This window comes from Pituophis catenifer, unplaced genomic scaffold (genome assembly GCF_029215685.1).
Source record: "Pituophis catenifer annectens isolate HBS135680 unplaced genomic scaffold, rPitCat1.0.hap2 SCAF_6, whole genome shotgun sequence".
Classification (NCBI taxonomy): domain Eukaryota; kingdom Metazoa; phylum Chordata; class Lepidosauria; order Squamata; family Colubridae; genus Pituophis; species Pituophis catenifer.
In genome coordinates, this window is record NW_027256886.1 from 43805949 (window position 1) to 43826896 (window position 20948).

General features: G+C 37.7%; 1 protein-coding gene across 3 annotated transcripts in view; it reads right to left on the minus strand.

Annotated features, from left to right (window-relative positions):
• BTRC (beta-transducin repeat containing E3 ubiquitin protein ligase) overlaps positions 1-9672 on the minus strand; it is a 160148-nt gene extending 150476 nt beyond the window's left edge. The window contains exon 1 of one of the 3 annotated variants that reach the window (XM_070945289.1): positions 9525-9672. In XM_070945289.1, the coding sequence (XP_070801390.1) occupies positions 9525-9572 (48 nt within the window). In that variant the 5' untranslated portion in view covers positions 9573-9672. Of the gene's footprint in view, positions 1-9073; positions 9125-9524 lie in introns of those variants that run through there. The other 2 variants (XM_070945291.1, XM_070945290.1) reach the window with 2 other exon arrangements.
• Positions 9673-20948: the final 11276 nt, after the last annotated feature.

Here is a 20948-nt window from a genome sequence, read left to right on the forward strand (position 1 = left end):
TTCGAACTGCCAAATTGCAGTCAACCGGCAGTCAGCAGAAGTAGCTTGCAGTACTACACTGTAACCACTGTGCCACTATGCAGTGTAGTCTCTGTGATGTAGTCTCAATGTACACTGTGATGTATTCTCAATGGCTCCAGATTAACTCAAGATGACAACTAATCAACCTAGCTATAGATACACAAACACTACTATCAGATGTGGTTTAATAACAGAGCACTAAACCTGCACTAATGACAGAAATGGGTTAACTGCATCCTGCTTTGACCAGAATGCCATCCTAAAATAAGGACCATAGTACAGTATTCTCAAGACTGACAAACTAATCTGATGCCAGTAATTGACAACACAAGAAAGACTTGATTTATCAGCATGATAAACGTCTAAATTTACCCTCTTCCAAAACTCAGAGATACCCACATCTAAATTATCACTGTGATATCTAATTTTTTTTTAAAAAAAATTTGATTTATATGCCGCCCTTCTCCGAAGACTCAGGGCGGTTTACAATGTGCTCAGCAATAGCCTTCATCCTTTTGTATATTTATACAAAGTCAGCTTATTGCCCCCACAACTGGGTCCTCAATTTACCTACCTTAGAAAGGATGGAAGGCTGAGTCAACCTTGAGCCTTGGCGAGATTCGAACCCTGCAGTAATTGCAGGCAGCTGGTCTTAATAACCAGCTTAATAACAGGGTGCCTTAAACCCCTGTACTACCAAGGCTACAAATTAAAATCATAGACTGCTAAATTCTTCAAGAAATATTTTCCACTTTTTGAAGAAAGTGAAAAAAAAGAATCTAAGGATCCTCCATAAGTTCCTGAATTTAAAGTCTATGAAATGGTAAAGGAGATAATAACCTCAAGAAAGATGCTATTGGGGGTTTTAATAGAAATTCAAGAATTTTTGTTGTTAACTTGGTTACTTAAAAACCTTCAATTCAAAATAAAAAATGTGAAACCAAGAAGTATAATTCATGTCTTCCAATTAAATTATCCACAACTGTCTTTTTTAAAAAGGCACTCAAAATATGACAGAACTAAGACAAAAGAAATCTAATAATGAATTGCAAAGGTATTTTTAATTAGACATCTAAACAAATGTAGTTTAGCTATGTGCACTGCTAATTATGTGAAACCTGAAGTAGCTACTGGCCGATTCAAGAAAACAGATGTTGAATCACAGAACTTTGATATCATTCTTAAATACCTTTGAAAACAAGGATCAGAAAATATGAACTCTTATTTAAAAAAAAGGCTTTATTGTATTTTTATAGCATATTACATACCTTGTAAGAATCAGTTTGTTTGCATGAATGTCAGTTTTATTTTCTGTCCTTCCCTTTTTCCTGGCTATTTACAAGCTTTGTAAGAAATTGTTCTTTAATTAAGTCTAAGCATAGTTTTATATAAATGGATTCCTGGAATTAAAAACATTCAGACTTAAGAAATGATTGTTATAGAGACTGTAAGAGGCCGTAAAAAAAAAGAATGCCACTTTAAACAAAGATTTCTCATTTTAATTAAAAAGATAATCATCACAACATTCCTACATTTAGCAAAACCATTTGAAGCTACTTTGGAAGAAAAAGAAATTCATTTTTGATGCAGTCACACATAGAGGACTTTAGAACTTTATTTACTCAAAATTCTGCCTATTCCTCTGTGCTTTTAAGAATCATGCATGCAATTTGAATTTTTTCTCAAAAATACACATTGGACATTAATCTCATCCATACTATCCTTGCAAATTACAGCACAATTTATGTCAAAACAAACTCAAGGAACTGTTCTAGGTTTATGGATTTCTTAAATTAAATACTTCAACATAGATTAATTATGAAATGTTTATTGGATTTATAGTGTACATACTGAGCACAGCTGTTCTAAAATGTTAAGCATCCATCTTTAAAAAATACATTTAAGAAACCAATATGCACATGATCCTTACATACTGAAAGATGCATCCACTATCATTATTACAGCTGTATAATCCTTTAAAAATGTGCTCAAAGATGTTCAGGAACATATAAGAAGCATTTCTATTTGAATAATGAAAAATAATGGGAACTTTTTTTCCAAGTTTGCACAACTCTCTTAGAAGATGTTCCTGGCTTTCTTTGTATGCATGTATATGAAAAAATGCAAGCTAAAGGAAATATAAAATGAATGTTTGGATTAATAAGATTTGAGCAGAGATATAAAAACCTCATTCCTATCACTTTTTCAACATTGTTAAAAGGAGGAATTTGGATAAAGACCAAATGTGTAGGGAGGATTATATACGTAACAATGGAACCTAACTTTACATTCCTAACAATAAATAGACACCTGCCAAATAAAAACTATGCATAATGATCAAACAACTACAAAATACATTAATGGTTATCAGATATTTTTCATATATCCATCAATCTAGTTGGTAGGCAGATCTGAGAATATATTTTGGCTACAAATACAGAATCGTTGCCATAGCAGGCATTGCAATTATAAAACATCAATTTGCCAACCTGATGGCTGAGGTTGCTCCTTATCACTCCATTTAGTTCTTCAGGATAATATCTACCATCTTAACTTCTTTGAAGTTTTCAGTAAAAAAAAAAAAGTGGACACAATTTCATGTGGAATATTGAGCTACACTTATCCCTTTTATTTTATGAGATTGCCTCTATAAAATGTGAAGCTCCATATTAATTTCCTGTGATTAAAAATGGTAAAAATGATGGAACTTGATGATCAACTTCTTTCAAAAGAGAAAAGATTATATAGTATAGTGATGGCAACATTGCCATCGTGCGGAAACATTGCACGCATGCATGCTCATCAGGGCCACACTCCGGAAAAGCTGAACTTCCGGGTTCTAGTGTGCATGCGCTCAATGATCAGCTGCCGTGTGCACAAAGGACACCTGATCGTTGCACACGCATGACCACCAGAAACCTGGAAGACAAACAGGCAAGGCCACGCGTGCTGGGCGCCATGGCTTTGTGTGCCACTTTGGGCATGCGTGCCATAGATTCACCATCACGGATATAGTTCCTTTAGTGCTGACTAGAAGCCCTTTCTAGAAACAAAAACATTTGTTAAGTGAGTTTTGCCCCATTTTACAATCTTTCTTGCTACAGTTGTTATGTGAATCACTGCAGTTGTTAAGTTAATAACACAGTTGCTAAGTGAATCTGGCTGCCTCATTGACTTTGCTTGTCAGAAGGTTGCAACAGGTGATCACATGATCCCAGAACACTGCAATGGTCATAAATATGAGACAGTTGCCAAGCATCTGAATTTTGATCACATGACCACAGGACACTACAATGGTCATAAGTATGAAAAACGGTCATAAATCATTTTTTTCAATGCCATTGTAACTTCAGTCACTAAATGAACTGTTGTAAATTGAGGACTACCTGTACTGCCTTGCAAGGGCTAATCTAAAGAAATGCTATTGTACAGATTACCACGAGTATGTTTGAGGTAACACTGGACTTTGATTACATTTAGGGCACACTGACCAAAATGTGCCAGAACTAAAAAGTATAATATCTTATGGTCAGTAGAAATGCCACCTGCATCATAGATACAAGTAACCATGTTCACACTTTATTTTTTAACTCCTTTTCAATACATAGTATTGTTGCTTATCATGAAAGGAAACAATGTGATCAGTATATATTAAACAGCATGTATCTGTGTATGTATATAGGTTTCATATTCAGGAATCTTCAAAATAGGGGATAAGATTAGGTGGGGCATGGAGTCTGACAGAAATGAAATAATTTGTCTGTGGGAAACCTACTTTCATAGATTTGGACTACAACGCTCACATTACTTAGAACTGCTGGCTGAGGACTTCATTATGTAAAACATCTGAAGGGTACTAATTTTACTGCTCTTGGTATACAAAGATAGTCTCTTAAAGTTTTATTACTGTAAGAATTACTGGCTACACTACAGCAACACTTAAAATGTCTAAAAACGTTTCTATTTTTCCTAACCAAATATAATGTATGAAAGAAATCATGTAAAAGGACTCCATCAGCAGGACAATTCTCCAAAAACTAAACTGAGCAGGAACAAATCTGGTATGATAAGAATGCAAAAGAAAGTCAGAGTTTAAAAATGGACTGAATTAGCTAGGAGCAGAAGAAAATAAATATTTCATAAAAAATCTCCCCCTCCCCCCCAAAAATCCCTGTGGAATAGGAAGTTAGGAGGTATCTCAGAACATTGTCAATTGCTCCATTCTATGTCCATCTCTATCCTGGCCATATGACCCAGGACAGAGCATATGCAGTGCATGTACTGAAACAAACAACCTGAAATGGAAGCAGAAACACACGAACTGTATAATGACACCACATATTATTTCATTGCATACAGACATAGTTTATGGCCACAATTAGTAAATGAATTTATAAGAATTTAAAAAGTCATATTCTGCATGCTTTGTTTTGTTCTTGAGATAACTTTAGCAACTTAATCAATTTTAACTTCAATTCAGAAGAGGACCCTCTGAATTTCTAACCCTGGTCTGCAATAATTTTGCTATAGATATACAAATATAGATATTTTTTAAAATTCTGTGGTAAAGTAAGAGAAATTTGAACTAGAAATAGGGAAAAATTGTGAAATATCTATGTAATTGATATTCAAGGTCATTTCTGAAGCCAATGGCATGTAATAAGCTGAGTGATCATTCTCTTGCTTGTTAAACAGTTTATCCACCAAGAATGGACATGAAAGATTAATAAACCAATTCCTGTCCATGGAAAGATAAAAACTCCACTGGAGAAGCTCCTAACCTATCATTAGCATTAAAGACATTTATGAGACAAGCCATATACCATATAATTGTGATTGTCTAAAACTCTTAACAAATAATATATAATTTACAGCATACAGCAATATGGATGAAATACAAGTTTTCAACAGGGATGTCCTTGAGGGTATTAGTATTCAAGGCAGTAACGTCATAAACTAATCCATGAAGCTCACCTAAAATATTTGTTTCCAAATAAGCTGAGTAACTGGGAAGGTCCTCAAAAATATTTGAAGGGCAATGATAGTGATCACTAATAATGCTAAGGATTGGTGCCAAACAACTAATCAGAGTGAAAAGTTAATAAAGAGATTCCTTGAAAATGATTCAATATGAAGGAGATGGGATAGGGACTTTGTCCAAAGATTACCAAAGATCCAAGACCCAATTCAGGTTAAATTACAGAAAATACAAACCATCTATGGTATTTTTCTTATATTTGCATAAGCTCTGAAAATCTTTTCAAGTCATTTTATAGTTTTTATTCCCATATGCTAAAAAAGTAATATATATTTTATCGTAGAAAAGCTGGAACTGCCCAGCCTACATCCTCAGAATACCCTTTACTTACAATATGATACTATTCAGTATTTTATGTTTAATTATATCCTGATTAAAGCTGGTTTATACAGAATATGTATACTCAATAATAACGAGTCAAGAAACTATTTGCTTAAAAATAGCCCAACCTGAAAGGATTTAATAGTGTATTATTGTTAATGCAGTATTTTTATTATTGCTTGTGGCACCCTTATATTACATACAGTCTGCAAGATCAAGAAACCAGAAAGCATAGAGTAGCTCTCTTGACCAACAATCCCTATGCTTATACAACATACCTGGAATCAAAAGAAAAGTACTTCATTTGGCATTGCATTGTAATAGGAATTCTCTTCTGAAAAACATTTTGATGCAACTCAAATCAATCTACAATACAAACACCTGGACAAATACCCCAAAAAAGCCAGCGGTTAGGTTTCTTTTGAAGACGTAACAGCAAGGATGGTTGGCTATCTTTTATCTGTTCAAGAATAGTTCTGTTCCTTTCTTTTAGCTTTCTTACTTTTTCCTTCCCCACAAACTCTGAATGAAAGTTTTCTCCTTGCGTGAAACATTCATCATACTTGTCTTCTTCTTAGAGAAAGATATTATGACCTCTACAGTTTGCAGTTGAGAGAGACATTGAAAAGATCCATACACAAGCAGATGCATTCACACCCATGCAAAAAAGATCAACTATCAGTTTCTAAAATGAAGGGAACCTCTGTGAAAATGCCCAGAAGCAGCATAGAGAATGAGGGATAGGAGGAAAAATCACTTGAGTCCCTACTGGCTGACTGAAGATGCTTGTGAGTTTACTGCTGACTCCATCTGCTCTTTTCCACATTCCTGATTACAGTATCCCAAACAATTTGGGCAAAAACCAAGCAAGAGTTGAAGCAATCTGCCTCCCCCCGCCACTGTATAATTAGGCAAAGTAGTCAAAGTGATCTGCTGTCCCTCCAGAGGAAAACATTTCTTCCCCAATAACCACAAATATCCTGGAAAAGGGAGGACCATAGTGTTGGTCAGAAAATGTTCAAGTCACATTTACTAATCTTGCCTTTTAGTTGTTGACTGCTCCTCTTTAGGCTGAATGACCAGTATTTTTACTAATAATGGTTAACAAATGATTGTATGCATAATCAGAAAACAAGAAATAGTCATACCCTAAATCTTTTAAATCCAATGCCATAAATTGGTGAAGACTTGTCAGGAAAACTTCACAAATAAAGCTATAATGGTAATTCAGGGTTTATCAGAGATGGATTTCACCTGGTGGTCTTCCAAGGACCAAAAGAAGAAAGGGTAGAGTAGCTGCTTGTTAAATGATTTTAACTATTAGGTAAATCAACTTTTGATTAGTATTGTGCCGATCAAGTATAGCCAATACAAATAATGATGAAATATATAAAACTTTGATTTTAAGAACATTTCAAAACCCAAAGATATACTAATTGTAGAATCTGCAATCTTCCCAAAAAAAATTCTAGCTTTAAATCACAAAAAATTACTTAGAGGTCCTTCTTCCCATAGAAAAAACCATTTTTCAATGTTTTATGAAGATAAATATAGGTATTTTTAAGAATAGACCAAATCTATCTGGAAAATGGTATTCCAAAAAAAAAAGTAGATCAGGAATGTTTCTTATGAAGGGCAGAAGTATCTAATATCTTTTCCCTCATTAGTCTATTTGTCCAGATGATAGATACAATAGCCATAGGTGTGAAAAAACATATCATATTCATTAACATGAATATATAACAATAAAGGAAGTATATCCTAGACTACCAAACTCATATGATGTCCTTTCAATAAATACAGGTTACATTCTCAAACATGAGTAACAAAAAACATTTTGGCTGGAAGCTATTATTTGCCTCTTCAAAGGTATTAACTAGACTAGGCAGTAGAATAGATTTTAGCTTCCAAATCTCAAATTTCAAATATAGTGACACTGAAAACTACTTTTATGTATACCCTGGCAGTCTTTCATCAATCACACCCTACAGCAGCAATAGTTTAACACTGTAAATTTATTCAGCTATTTTATACTTTCTGAAATTGAGGCTTAGCTCTCCCCTCTTGTTTTCAATATGAGAACATACAATTTTCCAATGCCTGCAAGGATCAGTTTTCTGACTGTACATACTGCCCACCATAATTCCACTGCCTTACAGCTTGTTTCTCCCAAATTCTGAGAGATTACCTTTAAATTGTATAATATGAAAACTAGGAAACATGCAATACCTGCAAGCTTTATAGGAAAAATACATGTCACTGGCTCCCATGAAATTAAAACATTGCCTATTGCTTTGCCATACAAGACTTATGATTCAGGCAGACCAACCACTGATCAGCATTTTGGTTTGGGTGGGCTACCTTTCTCAGAACTCATAATTGGTAGTACTAGTGCAGATATTGGATATACTGGTTATTGAATAAATGTATTTGTATCCACCATTATTTATTCAAATTACTCAAGGCAGCAAACATATTCCATACACCTTCCTCCCTCCTATTTTTTTGCACAACTACTTTGTGAGCTGAGTTGGGTTGTGAGAGAGTGACTGGTCCAAAAGAGATGCCCGGGAAATGCAGATTTCTTGGCATATCAATGAAAGCAGGATGAAAGCCTTTAGGGTAGGGGTCGGCAAACTTAAACATTCAAAGAGCCTTTTGGACCCGTTACCCACAGAAAAGAAAACACTGGGAGTCACAAAACTTTTTTGACATCTAAAATGAAGATAACACTGCATATCTTTTTTTTACCTTTATGCTATGTATAAAAAAACGATAGTGTGTTGCATTTATGAAATCAATGAACTGCTATAGAGAAAACAAATTTTTATTTCAAAATGTTTCAAAAACATTTTGAACTCTGAAAAAAAAAGATGGGTTGAAAAGCTCAATAAATCACGTGACAGTGGGTGTCGCACATTGGTGGTTGTGACTCATATTTTGAGTGACAGGGAGCCGCAGCAGAGGGATGAAAGAGTCACATGTGACTCCAGAGCCGCAGGTTGCAGACCCCTGCTTTAGGGCAACAGGGAAGAAAGGTGGATCAGGTATAGAGTATATTGCTTTAGATACAATTTCTACTCAGAGATGACTCTACTTACAACACATGACAAGATTGGAGATAGACCAATCTTGGTTTCAGGGGAATGAGGGTGGAAATGTAGTAGTTTCTACACAAACTCACCAATTTGTGTGTACCTAGAGAGAAGAATGTCCTCATAGCTTTTGCTGTCATATGACATCAAGTTGCAATAAGGAAAGGCAGCAAAGACTGCTCATCATAGAATAACAGCCTTAAACATATACATCAGAGTAGAGATTATACTCCTTGGTTACATTTAGCAACCATGTATCTAGCCTTTAAAAAACCCTCTCACAAATAGAATCTTTTTCCAATGCAATGTAACTAATCTAACATTCTATCATACAATATTTATAACAGAACTCAGCATTTTACTGATAAAAATGCCCTTCTATCATGATCTACTTTGTAAAATTGCAAACCTCTTTGATACCAAACACTACATAAATTCTTCTGTATCTTAGTTAGGCTTGCTAATGTTTTTTTTAAAAAAACATTTGTATAAAATGCTTCTTATCCTGTGTTGTTCAGGTGCTAATCTAATCAAGCCCCTCAAAAAATAACAAGCATTTTCATTTTTCCTAAATCCCATCCCATCTTCCAACATGTACCTCACAATGTTCTGATCCAAAACTTGGCCTTCTGGGCTCCTTCATTATAAAAGCCAGGCCTTCAGTCCAGATTCCTATAAAATCCGTTATTAAAAAAAAACTAAACAGAAAGAAAACCCAAATCAGGGAACTTCTTTTCCACTACAACCGAGGATCATCTATGGAAAGGGGGGGGGGGGGAACCTGATGGAGAAACCTACGATTTGCTTGCTTTCCTTTATTTTCTCAGTATCCCGTAAGAATCTCAATTTCCCAATGTTTGTTTTTTTCCTCTGGGCTCATTTAAAAGATAACTGTTGCCCTTATGACTTGTTAGTGAACCCGTATAAATCTCTCCTTCTCCACAAGTCCCCATCCTCCTCGGCTTCCTACGGTACTACCATTACCAGCCACAGCCATTGCCAACCCCCTTTTCTCCTTTCAATCCCCTCCCCACTCTTTTCCTTCTTACCATGAATTTCAGGGCTTTCTCTTGTACCACAGCCTCGGCGGGGTCCATAGCCTCGCCAATTCGCCTCTGGTGTAGCTGCCGTTCCCCCGCCAGCTCCGGGCCTCAGCCGGCCTTGGGCCTAACGCCGCCCCTCCCCCAAGCCTCTCTCTTTCTCGCTTAGTGCAAGGCCGCAGCCAGCGCGGTTAGAGAGAAAGCTCCGTTGTTCTCCGGCTCCTGTAAACGGGAAATGTAGTTCCCGGGAGCTCCTGAGAAGCAGCCGAGACTGTCCAAAACACTACACTTCCCAACAACCCCTGCTTGAGAGGAAATGCTGCACTAATCGCCTCTTATGGAGCACAAAAGTGGGGGCTCATAGAAGCGGCTGTGCGATCCTTTTGAGTACAGTAGCTGAAATAGGTAAAGGTGGGGGAGGAGAAGATTTCACGTTTAATCTTCCTATTCCGAAAGAGAAAAGGCTAATGAAAACTGAAGTTTTTTAACGAAACTGTGTGAATTGAATTTTAGGACAATATGTTGGGCTTTTCTATATATATAGTTACATATATACATCACTGTATATGTAATTGTACCATTGAACAGAATTGGCTTGCAGTGACTAAACCCTGACCAAAGAATGCATTTGGCTTAGCACCTCTTATGGATCAGCCATTGTGATGTATAAACATAAGCCATGTTAATATATTGTGCGACACCAGCTGTGTTTATTCAATGAGCATTACTTAAATATACCGTGGCTTAGCATGATATATGGATTTAGTGAAGGAATTAACATTTTTAATTAGCTGTTCAATAAAAAGTGACTCCAATATAACACTGTGTGTGTTGTTAGGATTGTTTTTAACACACATACACCCACCATCAAATAATTGCTGAGGCTCAAGTAACTCAAGTGGACCAGAAGCCCAACTTATTGAATAGCATCTCAAGACCAACACAAACAGAGGGACTCACTTCGATCTTCTCTCTATATGCAAAAAATAAAATAAAATGTTGCAATAGCAATCCTTTGTCATGACTCTTGTTTCCAATTGTAACCATTTTAGTCTCCTGCCCAAAATAGCTGGTGGTGTACTGGTACTCATTTTACTCATTCACCTGTTTTCTTTGGAGAGTCATGAGGAATAGGAGTCTTAGGTTACAGGAAAGCAAATTCCAGCTGAATGTTGTTAAAAGTTTTTAACAGGAACCTAATTCACCAGATTAACAGCAGAACTAATTACCAAGGATGTGATGGAATACACTCAATTTGAAATGCTTTAATTTGGATTTTTAAACAGAATTGTGGATTAGTTTGTTAACCAAAGTGTCCCTTATACCTCAGTGATTCTTTTATCCTATTAATTAATCCTGTACTGTCAGTCAGAGAAAAGTCACAGCTATTCCTTGAAGAAGTAGGGATAAAACAAGCAAGGTGTGATATCAAAAAGTCTGGTTTCCTATCCACTCCCTGGCTAAAATCAAAGTGCTGATGGGTGCCCTTTAAGGTTTTGGATGGTTAAAGGTTCTAGCAGAATGTCTCTATCACCAATCAGCTGTATAAATCTAATCTGGCATTAGTTTATGATTCAGCATGTTGTGAAAACCAGAAAGTTGCATGAATAAATCATTCTTTTTGTTTGTGGTTCAAATAATTGTTTGGTCATCTACTCAGATTTGCAGATGCCTGTAGGTGGTATTACCTGAAAGGTGATAAGTTGAGCTAGCCAATAAAGAAAATGAAAACAGCAACATCCAGGGTCTACAACTAGGCACCCCACCCCCATATTTTAGGTTCCAATTTCCCCAGGACACTGGCTGTACCACAGCTTTATAAATAGCCTATGAAGTCTCCAAAAATCTTTCTCTTGCTTATATCCTTTTCTACATTAGCTATTAAGTTTAGAAATATTAGTAACTCGCTAAAAACTTGGGAAACATATATCCTACCAGGAATCTATACTAGGACTTCAAGCTAAGCCCCTTTCAGAACAAAATAACAGAGTTGGAAGAGACCCAGTCCAACCTTCTGCTCAAACAGGAAACCCTACACCATTTCAGACAAATGATTGTCCAATCTCTTCTTTAAAACCTCCAGTTTTGGAGCACCACAACTTCTGGAGGCAAGCTGTTCCACTGATTTTTTTTTTATTTTGATTATAACATATAGTGATACATTTGGTACATTTTCTGTTCATTGGTGCAATTATATATATATATATACATCTACATGCATTATTACTTGTCTTTTATTTGATATTGTTTCTTAAAGCTATATTTAATTTCAAAACACTTAAAGATAATAGTGCTCAAATCTCTAAGACTAAATATAATACTATTCATATGGATTTTGTTAATTAATTAATATTTAATCTCTATTTCCTTCTTTATTTCTTTTCCCCATCCATTCGTACCACATGTCCCACACGCTATAAAATTCCGAATCTTCTCTGTCATTAATTTTCTGAAGTCAATTTGTTCATTTCGGCGCACTCCAATATTTTTCCAATAACATGTTCTTGAGGTGGTAATTGTTCTCTTCCCTGCACTCTCAACATCTGTTATATATCATGGTAGCCAAAACTGGATGCAATATTTCAAGTGTGATCTTACCAAGACATTATAAAGTGATACTAATGCTTTACATGATCTTTGTTTTATCCCTCTGTTGATGCAGCCTGGGACTGAGTTGGCTTTTTTGGCAACTGCAGCTCACTTCTGGCTCATTTTTAAATGATTGTCACTAGAACTCCAAGATCCTTCTCACAGTTACTGCTATTGAGCCAAACCCCACTTATTTTATACCTATGCATTTGATGTAGAACTTTACTTTTTACTGAAATTCATTTTGTTCGATAAGGCCAAGTGTTCAAGTCTCTTGCGATCCTTCTGTATCTTAAACCTACTTTCTAAAATATCCTTCAGTATGTCTAATGTTAGAATATTTTGCTTTATTCTATAATTGTAAGTAAAGAGTAAGTAAAGAGCCGAGATGGTGCAGTGGTTAGAGTGCAGTACTGCAGCTGACTGCTAGTTCAGCAGATCAGCAGATCAAACCTCACCGGCTCAAGGTTGACTCAGCCTTCCATCCTTCCGAAGTGGGTAAAATGAGGACCCAGATTGTTGGGGGCAATATGCTAATGCTAATGCAATATGCTATTATGCAATATGCTATATGCTAACTTTGTAAACCGCTTAGAGAGGGCTGTAAAGCACTATGAAGCGGTATAGAAGTCTAAATTAAAAAAAATTCATGTGTTCTTCTCCTTTAATTGTAACCTTTAGTTCGCTCTACTGTCCCAATTTTAAAAATCTTATCTTACTATGTTTTTTTCACAAAAATGCAAAACAAAAGCATTTTTCCACAGGAAAGATTCTTTATAATTAATTCCAAAATCATATTTTAAATTTATCTGAACTCTTACTCTGTTTGTAACTTTTTAAAATCAAAGTTGTAATACCCCTTTGCTCTTATTTAAAAAAAAAATCACATTTCTTAAACTTTTTTTTGCTAAGGATTGAAGGAAACCTACCTGGTGCTGTAAAGACTTGTCAATCCAAAAGTTTCTAATAGCTGAAAAGCAGTTTAACAAGCAATTTCTGAAAATGATAAGAAAAGGAAGAATGTGAATTTTGTATCCTTTCAGATGTACTGACCATAGTTTGAGCAGGATAGCAATTGACTTGTCTCCCAGAGCTCTAAACCTATTGCACACCACTTTCTTGCAGCTTCTTCATAAGGAGCAACTGTCTGGAGTACTTTTGGGCAATCTCAAATCCTCTTTTTGCCCAGATTGATTTCAAAGAACTGCACTCTTTAGCAAGTACCAATTGGGGAACGTGCTTTCCTTTCCACCGCAGTCATTGGCTCCACTTTTTGCAGAGCTGCCTTCAGTCTTCCAAAGTAATATTGTAAAATTCACCATAATCTTCTTGGTCAAAACAATCTCACAACAAATTATTTAGTGTAATTGAAGAATCTTTTTCCAATTCTAAAATTTTATCAGCAGAAAACTGATATTACTATAAATACCAATTATAAATTACACCAAACAGATATGTAATCAAGAAGCTAAACAGATTAACTGAGCAGTATGTCAATAAGTTATTTTATTTAGAAAGTTGTTTTATTTATTTGGTATAGTGCAATCGTTAAGGTGCTGGATTGGCAGCAGAATATGTAGGTTCAAGTCCAGCATCAGCCACAGAAGCTAATTGAATTAGTTTAGTTTACTTTTTCACATACTTTGGCCACCTAATGAGAAGGAAGGACTCACTGGAGAAGAGCCTAATGCTGGGAACAATTGAGGCTGTGGTGAAATCCAAATTTGTTTACTACCGGTTCTGTGGGTATGGCTTAAGCGAGGTGTGGCCTGGTGAGTGTGGCTTGGTGGGTGTGGCAGGAGAAGGATACTGCAAAATCTCCATTCCCACCCCACTCCAGGGGAAGGATACTGCAAAATCCCCATTCCCTCCCCACTCCTGGGGGAAGGACATTGCAAAATCTCCATTCCCATCCCACTCGGGCTAGCCAGAAGTGGTATTTGCCAGTTCTCTGAACTACTCAAAATTTCCGCTACTGGTTCTCCAGAACCTGCTGGATTTCACCCCTGGATTGAGGGTAAAAAGAAGAAGAAGAAGGGGACAATAGACAATGAGGTGGCTGGATGAAATTACTAAAGCAGTCGGAGTGAGCTTAAATGGACTCCGGGGGATGGTAGAGGATAGGAAGGCCTGGAGGAACGTCCATGGGTTGTGATGGGTTAGACACGACTTCGTGACTAACAACTTTTTCTCAGTCCAACCTATCTCTCAGAGTTGTAAGGAAAAATGGAAGATGGAAGCACTGTTTACATTGCTTTGAACTTCTAATGGAAAGGTGAGATATATATTTAACAAAATTATTAAAATAACAATGAAGATTTTATGGTAGAAATATAGTAGCAGCAGGAAAAAAAATATTTACTGTGTGCTTTTCTGATCATACCGTCCTCTTAAGAATTTCAGGCCCCAGATAAGAACACCTGCTGTTTCCCTGAGGAGTTGAATATTTGCTATACAATCTAAAAGCAGCTGTAACTGTCGGTCCAAGATAAATTAAGGTGTTCTAGTACTGGAATGATCATATAAACATCTGTAACAGCACAGAGGATCCTTGGATTAATCAGCAGAGGCATCTGCATGACTGACAAATAGAGACATCAGAGTTGTTGAAGCAATTATGAAAGATCTGTGATTACTTTTTTTAATTGTGTATGAGGTTTTTTAGTTTAACTTAGAAAACTATCTACACTTAAGGATCTGGTAATTGTAGACATCAGCTCTGCCTATTTTTATTTTGGGAGAATTAAAGACAATAAGATTTTCTGCAGGTTAGCAGCTACAGTAGAACCTCAAACACTTCTGACCACGACCAAATTGGGTTCCGACCAAAAAAATCCACCACCACCACCCCATGGCCGAGTTCCCCTTCCGCACTATTTTTTTTTTTTTGTAAGCGCCAAATTTCCAAAATTAGGTTTGGGTCATGACCAAATTGACCAGAGGTTCTACTGTATTTGTTTTTCTTGTCAGAAAATTAGAGCTTAATTGATTAAAAGAAAGTTGAAAGGCATATTTTAAAGCTAATTTATAATGCTGCAAGGAATCTTAAAACTGACAAATGTTGTGGAGCTCTTCCCTCCTCGGTGCATTTTCCAAGGAATCCACCGTATTACAGGATGTTCTTGTTTCAGATGGAATTACAAATTAATGTTTGGCATTACTATCACACAAACATTTTTTTCCACACAAACATTATTAAAGACACAACCACATAAGCCCTATACAGCAATTCAAAATACCCTTGCAAAATAATATTTAAGGGCGCTTCTTCATAATGTAATCTTCTGCTCATATCTATTATCTAAGGTCAGCTAACAGGTTGTATCATGTTGTTTTCAACATATCTTGGCACAGATATTTGATTTTTGGTGGATTGGCAGCAACTAAGGCGATGACAGAGAAGAATCTGGAACTGCCCAGGTTCTGTGAGCTACTTTTGTCTGCTATGTGTATCTTGGCTTTGTTCTGGTCACTGAGGTAACATCCCTCCATGGCCATTTTGGCTTTGACAAGAGGAGAGATCAAGTATCAGCCATCTGTTTATTCTTTTCACAATTAAAGAATTAGATTCCTTTTCCTCATTTTAAATAAAGGGCAATAACTATGAAAGAGCAAATTGAGAAGATAGATGATGGTTTACAGAAAAATAATTCATTATTTCCTCAAACTTTTTTTTAAATATAATTTTATTAAGAGTTTTTTTAAAAAGAGCAAAAATTAACACAATCTAAAATAGAATGAGGAGGGGGAAAAGGAAGAAATAAAAGAGAAAGCTAAGGTGCAAAAAGAAAAAAAGAGAAAACAGTAAAAAAGAAAGAAAAAGGATATAAAGAAGTGACCAGAAACCCTAGTCTCTTTCCAATCAATTGATTGGAAAGCCTTTATGGACTTCTTGTGTACAATATTAAAAAAAAATGAATTAAATATTCTTTGATGAATAGATGGAATAGATTATATAAAGAAGAGAGTCATAATGTAACTTTACAGAAAAAGGTAACTATGCAGTTGTATTTACAATTGCTATAAAGAAGCTCAAAAGTCATTTCATTATCTCCTCAGTCCTGACTTTATTACTCATTGTGCTTATTCTGATTTTCCCCCCACCACTGGCTAGTCTCATAATCTTTTTTAAAAAACCTGACTGTGGTAGGTTGTTGTTATTGTTGTTTGCCAAAGCCAACTAATTCTAGATATGTTGTTACCATAACAGACATAAAATCCAAATGAAGCCTCTTATCCAAAAAAGGACTACATAACAGTATGTACCATTGAAACATGTGGATGTGTACTTAGAATCTTCAAAACTCTGAAAATTATTGACTATATGGGGAGTGACCATATAAACCATATAATTAATTAAATTCAAATTTTATTTATTCATTAACTTACTTTTAAAAAATCTGTCTCAATCTTTGAAAACTGGAACAACAGAACGATGCAGACAACAAATATAATTTTAGGTTAAGTTGTTTTTTCAGTCTCACCTAGTTCTTTGTCATAGTGCCACCTACCTTTTTGAAATGCCAGACCCAGCAATGCCAGAGTGACAGATGAGGAAGAGGAAGACATGTGATAGAAATATTACTGACTGAGAGTGGTGATGGAGAGAATGTGAGAAGGCAAGAGTGACAAAGCAACAGGAGACCAATGGAGAGAACAAAGAGGTGGGAAAATGGAAGAACAAGAGAGAGTAAAAAAGCCTGAGTGGGTCTTTCAGATAGACAAATGAGATGAGATGCAAAACTTGAGCCACAAGCTGAATGAGAGCTTCTTGATAAAGCAGGAGGTGCAGAAGGGCCTCTTGATAAAGCAGGAGGGGCTCCCACCACTTATCTCCAAATCAAGTTTTGACAGAGTGCTAAATCTCCTGTCTGTCAAAACTGTACTAGCTCTATCCACTTTAGCAAGAGTGATGGCTGCTTGTTTTTCCTACATGGCAAGTGGGAATGGGAATGCTGGTTGGAAAGAAAACAATGTAGGAAAAGAAACACCACCATCAGTTGTAAAGATGGAAGCATTTACTGTAGCTCCAAGGAGGATCCCTTGCTTTCTACCATTCTGGGATCCTGGGGGTATGACATGGATGACTGCCTGTCAGCTTTGGAGAGACAAAACCATTTAAAGACTAAAATAAATTACTATATAAAAGAAGAAAGTGAGAAAAGACATAGTGGATGGAAAATAATATATCAGTAAATAAACATATATTTCAATTCTCATACGATTTAAAATTCATTATTTTGTTATGTCATTGATTACATAAGTAATTGAATGCATAAAACAAAATTCATGATATTCTCAGAATATAAATCACAAAATTATAAACATTAATTTTTATACTGATTTAAATTATACCACTATTTATCATTACCTAAATAAAGGCACATCTTATAAAATAAAATGAAAGAAAGGTCACCAGATCTTATGCAGTATGTCCATTATTTGGAAGTCTGTAATTATTCTCCTGCAAATAAACTTGTCCAACAAGACCAATTTCCTTCAAGAATCTCTGATAAGCTTCCAAGAAATCCTTGAGTTTCATACATAACAATTATTTTTTTAATATTTGTTCTTATTTACATATGTCAATATATATACTATTCATTTTATAGATGCTTGCTTAGAGACCTCTGAACATTTGGGAACAGTTTTAGATATGTTTATTATAAATATTAATTTTATCAATTCCATTTTTCAGTTATCTTTACAGCTTGTGTCATTTTAATGCTGAAACAAAAGATGACCATTGCAGTAGTAGTATCATCCCAGAGGAAATACATGTAATGGATTGATTATTGATTAATAATTGATTATTAAATAATCAAGACAATGATAATCAATCATTGTCTTGATTATTTTTGCATTAAGATGTTACCTCAGATTCTTCATCAGAAATGCTCATCCTTGGATGTATTCAATATAAATAGAAAGTGGTTTGAACAAAATTCAACAAGAACAATTGTCAGCTGAACACTAGCATTCTGAACGCTAAAATATTTGATAAAATATTATTCTAATCTGTCACAAGTAAATGCCCTACTTGCACCAGAGCCTGCAGAGAGTATAGCACTGCAGGGGTTAACACAAGCTCACACGCAGCCAGCCCCCTTCCCAAACCACTCCTTACCTGAGACTCCGCCCCATGGGCATATAAGGTTGCCCCTCACCATTCCAGATGCTTCTCCCAGATTTTACTTGACTTGTACGGATAAACCTGTAAATAAAAGAGATTGATTGAATGACTTGCCTATGTCCATTATTGGGCCTGATTCAAAGATCCTGTAACAAGATGGTAGCAGAGGATGGTTTAATGGCCCAATAAATCAAGGACATTCAAAGGAAACCTGATTGCATGCCTAAAGGATGGCGACACTACAAAAACAAAGCGGTGACAGCACAACAGGATCGCCAGAGAGGGCAGAGGCCACGATCGATCCCAAGGCCAGCACGATGGAAGAAGGAAAGGAAACTGAGGAAGGAAGCAACCTAGACCCCGATGATCAAGAGGACGAAAGCCTGCGGCTCGACGTCCTGCAACTGCTGAAAGAGCGAGCTAACGACAAGAACCTCCTCGCGGACCTCCGAAGCTTCATACTGGACCGTGAGGTGGCAATAAGTGAGGCCGACCCGAACCTGGAGCTCGAAGAACTGGACTCAGTGAGTGGATCGCCCCAAACCGACCCCACAGCGACCACCGAACCCCATGGCCCCGCGCAAAATTTCAAACAGCGGCCATCTTTGACCATGCGGCTGGCCAAAATGGCCGACTTCCGACCAATCGGAAGCCAGGATTTAAAATGGCCGGCGCGCGAAAAATACTCAGCCCTAAGTGACGGGGAAAGTGACAGGGGTGAGGGGCCAGGGTCCGATCCGGATTCCAAATGCCCCCCGACCGAGCGGCAAGTCGACAAGGCCATGAAGACCCTCGCCGCCGCTTTTGGCCCAGGCCTAAGGATCACCAGGGAGGAACCGAAGGGACCCAAGCGAACAGGGAGCCAGGGAGGAGGACACTGGGATGCCCACCCAGGGGATGCCGATATCACCACCAGCGCGCCAACCCTCCTGCGCACCCCAGGAACGCCGCGCCCTAGATCGACAAGGCCGCGAACCCTGGAACGCAGAGACTGGAGTGGCTACTTACCATCATTGCCGGGCCTTCCAAGCTGCCTGGATCTCCACGCCGATTAGATCGCCGCGAGCCAGCTCCGCCAGAGACACCGCTGGACTCCCAAGGTCGAGAACGAGGCCTACCCGACCGTGAGAGACTTCTATGCGGGAGCAGCGATGAACAGGTCCTTCCAGGGCCGAAATGGACTTCGCGCATGCGCAGCTCCACCTAGAGGAAGAAAGAAAAAGAAAAAACACAGAGAGGGCTTTTTAAACTCCCAGCAAGCGTCCCCATGCAGTATTGCTGTTACAAGCACCTGCAGAACCATGGACAGCAGCCTGCTGTAAGTAATTTAGCAAATAGTGCTGGGAACTTACCAAAGGACTTCCCAAAGTTGAGGATGGATGGGGGTAACATCTTAGAGTGGTCACAGCAGCTTCAGTTGGTGTTCCTAAAAGAAAATATGTCACACTTTATCAATGACCCCCCAGAAAAACCATGGACTTTAGAGTTGGACTGTGTGCATCAAAGGGCTTTTTACCTGTTAATCTCTAGCATATCACCAACCATATATCATAGCATTGGCCACCACCTCACAGTATCAGAGATCATACAAAAAATGTTTGGGTTATTTTACAGTGAGAGTGTGGCCACCACCACCCAGATTTCTAAGGATTTTTTCTCTGCCAGACTTAGGCCAGGGACCCCCATAAGCGAACACCTGGTGTCCCTGAACGCCACCAGGGCCGAACTACACCTTAGTGGGGAGGTCATATCAGACCAGACCATGAAGAGTGTAATACTTAATTCTTTAGACCACACATGGGATAGTTTCATTGCACACCTGGATACAATTAGCTTAGGACATCTGTCCATCGAGAGGCTATCCAACAAACTGATAGCCGAAGATAATTTGAAAAGGAGCCGCCATAACACAGTTAGGGAACACAAACACATAAGGAAGGTAGCCTTCCAAGACAGGCAACATGACACAACTGAGTGCTACAACTGCGGATCTAGGGGGCACCACAAGCAAGATTGTCCCAAAGGCTACAGAGAAAGAAGCAGACCAGAACACAGACTCAGACAGGCAGAGAGACACACTCCCGAAGACAGATACAGGCGCAGGGATTCCCCCAACCCACGGGACAGAAGGGGAAATAGGGACAGCTCCCGTGACAGCAGGACAGGGTCACTATATGAGATAGGGGAATGCACACACTCAACATGTCAGGATAGGGAGGTCAACTCATGGCTCCTGGACTCTGGGGCCTCTAACCACACAACCTGTAACAGACAATTGCTCTCCTCTTTTACAGAGGAAAACTTCTTGATCAAGGTTGCCAACCAAAGTGAGGTTAAGGTAACTGGAAAGGAAGTAGTAATACTGCCGGGCATAGGGAAAATAGAGGGGGTACTGCTAGTCCCAGAGATACCCCACAACATTCTAGCCGCATTAAAACTTAGTAAAGACTCGGGAATCAAAGTGACTTTCGCTGAAGGGAAGGCACACATAAGTAAGGACGGAGAAAGCATAGGGAGGGTGTTAGTCAAACAGGGGTTGCCCTACCTAACATTCAATGAGAGCAACACCCCCAGTGTAAACACCAGCTCAGCCCCCATAAGCAGCGCGAACCCAGACAAAAATGAGGAGAGTCGTGAAAGTGAGAGGGGGACACACAGCGAAGAAGACACTGCAAAGGAAGCGAACACAACCAAACACACACAGGGAAAGC